General features: G+C 49.2%; 1 protein-coding gene across 1 annotated transcript in view; it reads left to right on the top strand.

The window, feature by feature from the left end:
- Positions 1–1,676, top strand: part of DOCK4 (dedicator of cytokinesis 4) — a 392,534-nt gene that overhangs the window by 382,128 nt on the left and 8,730 nt on the right. Inside the window, 1 exon segment of the mRNA XM_019653023.1 lies at positions 640–730. Coding sequence (XP_019508568.1) covers positions 640–730 — 91 coding nt within the window.

Genomic DNA, 1,676 nt, shown 5'->3' with positions numbered 1-1,676 from the left:
CATGCAGATCCATGGGGTGTGGCCTGAGCAGTCAGGCTGCCACGGAAGTGGGAGATGATTTCACCCTCCTTTGCCGGACTCTGTATTTCACTGCGTTGCTTAAACATTACTGGGTGAAGGAGTCGGGGTGCATGTGTGTGGGGGGGTTTGGGGGGGCAGAAATTTGGAGCCACTTCTTACATTAGCAGAAGGCCTTGAGGAGGAGCATAGTCTGCCCAGCAGTCTTTCCCTGGCCTCTGCCTGGTTCTGGAAAGCAGCAGCTCCTGCCTTTCTGTTTGTGTTTGTCTCTGCCGTTCTTTAAGGCGTCAGGGGAGGAGGGGCTGAGTCTTGGGCTTCCCCTGCCCTCCCCAGGAGTCAGGGACTGGCCATCACCCTCCACCCCCCTGGACTGAGCTCTGAAGTGGCCCCGCTTTGTCTGAGGGAGCGCAGGGCCCTCCCTAAGATAAACTATGTAAACCGTGTTCTCATTCTCAAAACCGAAGTCTCTTTCCCCCTTTTTCTTCCTTAACTATAATTTAATTCTTTGCTCCTGGGCTCATCATACACCATCTACAAATTATTCTGAGCCAAGTTTCAGTAATGAGATAAGCATCTCACTTTCGAGGTCTCACCTGTCAGCATCTTACATCATAAAAATAGGTTCTTGTCCCTTTGCAGAGGCTGCTGTTCAATCATATTGGAGACGGGGCCCTGCCACGCAGCGACCCAAATCTTTCTGCGCCTGAGAAAGGTACGTGACGCCAGCTCCGTCCTCCGTCCTGGAGCGTTTCAGGGTCTGTTTTGTCCTCATATCCTCCAGTCTTCCGTGTGTCTGTGTGGAAGGCTCCAGACCTTTAAGGATCGGGACTAACTTGCCCTTCAGAGGATGAAGGAAGGATAGCCATGCATGATGCATTCTTGAAAAACTTTCTTGCACCTGAGCACAGTCGGAACTCCTCTGTTAAATGGCGTCGGGTGTCATCCAGTGAGTCACCGAGGCCATTCTGAGGCTGTCATTCAGGATGGTGAAAACAGCATCTTCCCAGATGAGTCCCTGTTCCCAGCCTTGGTCTCCCTTATGGAGCTCACTCTGCCAGCTCGTCTGCTGTTTGTGGTGACTCAGGCACTATTAAGAATTGCAATCCAGTGCATCATGGAGTGTGCCCTGCCTCAAGGTGACACAAAAAATAAGAAACAAACGCATGCACTGCAGTTAATAGGCGATTGACATCAGCCATGCAGCACAGCGGGTTACATGAGACTTCCGCTGGGGGTGGGGCTTGTAGCAAGCCGCCCACTCGTCTCAAAAATCCCAGCGGCCCCACATGCCAGCGAGTCCGGAGTCACTAATGAAATGTCCCCATAAAGTGCACTTCCATTGTCCTCAATAAGAACGAGACTGTATTGTCACGTGAGTACACTGACACATCAACTTTAAAACTGTCCTCGACAGGTCAACCCAGTGAGATCATAGCCAAAATTCTTTTAAGACCCAAATTTTGCTTTAATGTTACAAGTCCAATATTTATCTCTGTCTGGAGGATTTAGGAATGTGATATTTTTTCTTGTCCTTTCTACCAAAGAACACCACAAAGCAAATTTAAAAGGAACAGAGAAAAAGTGTCTTAAGACTGATAATTCCATCCCATTAACCGAGCTCCCTACTATAAATAGTGAAACGTTGCAATCCTAGACGT

The sequence above is a fragment of the Hipposideros armiger genome, unplaced genomic scaffold (genome assembly GCF_001890085.2).
Source record: "Hipposideros armiger isolate ML-2016 unplaced genomic scaffold, ASM189008v1 scaffold_192, whole genome shotgun sequence".
Classification (NCBI taxonomy): domain Eukaryota; kingdom Metazoa; phylum Chordata; class Mammalia; order Chiroptera; family Hipposideridae; genus Hipposideros; species Hipposideros armiger.
This window is presented reverse-complemented; position numbering and strand designations above follow the sequence as displayed.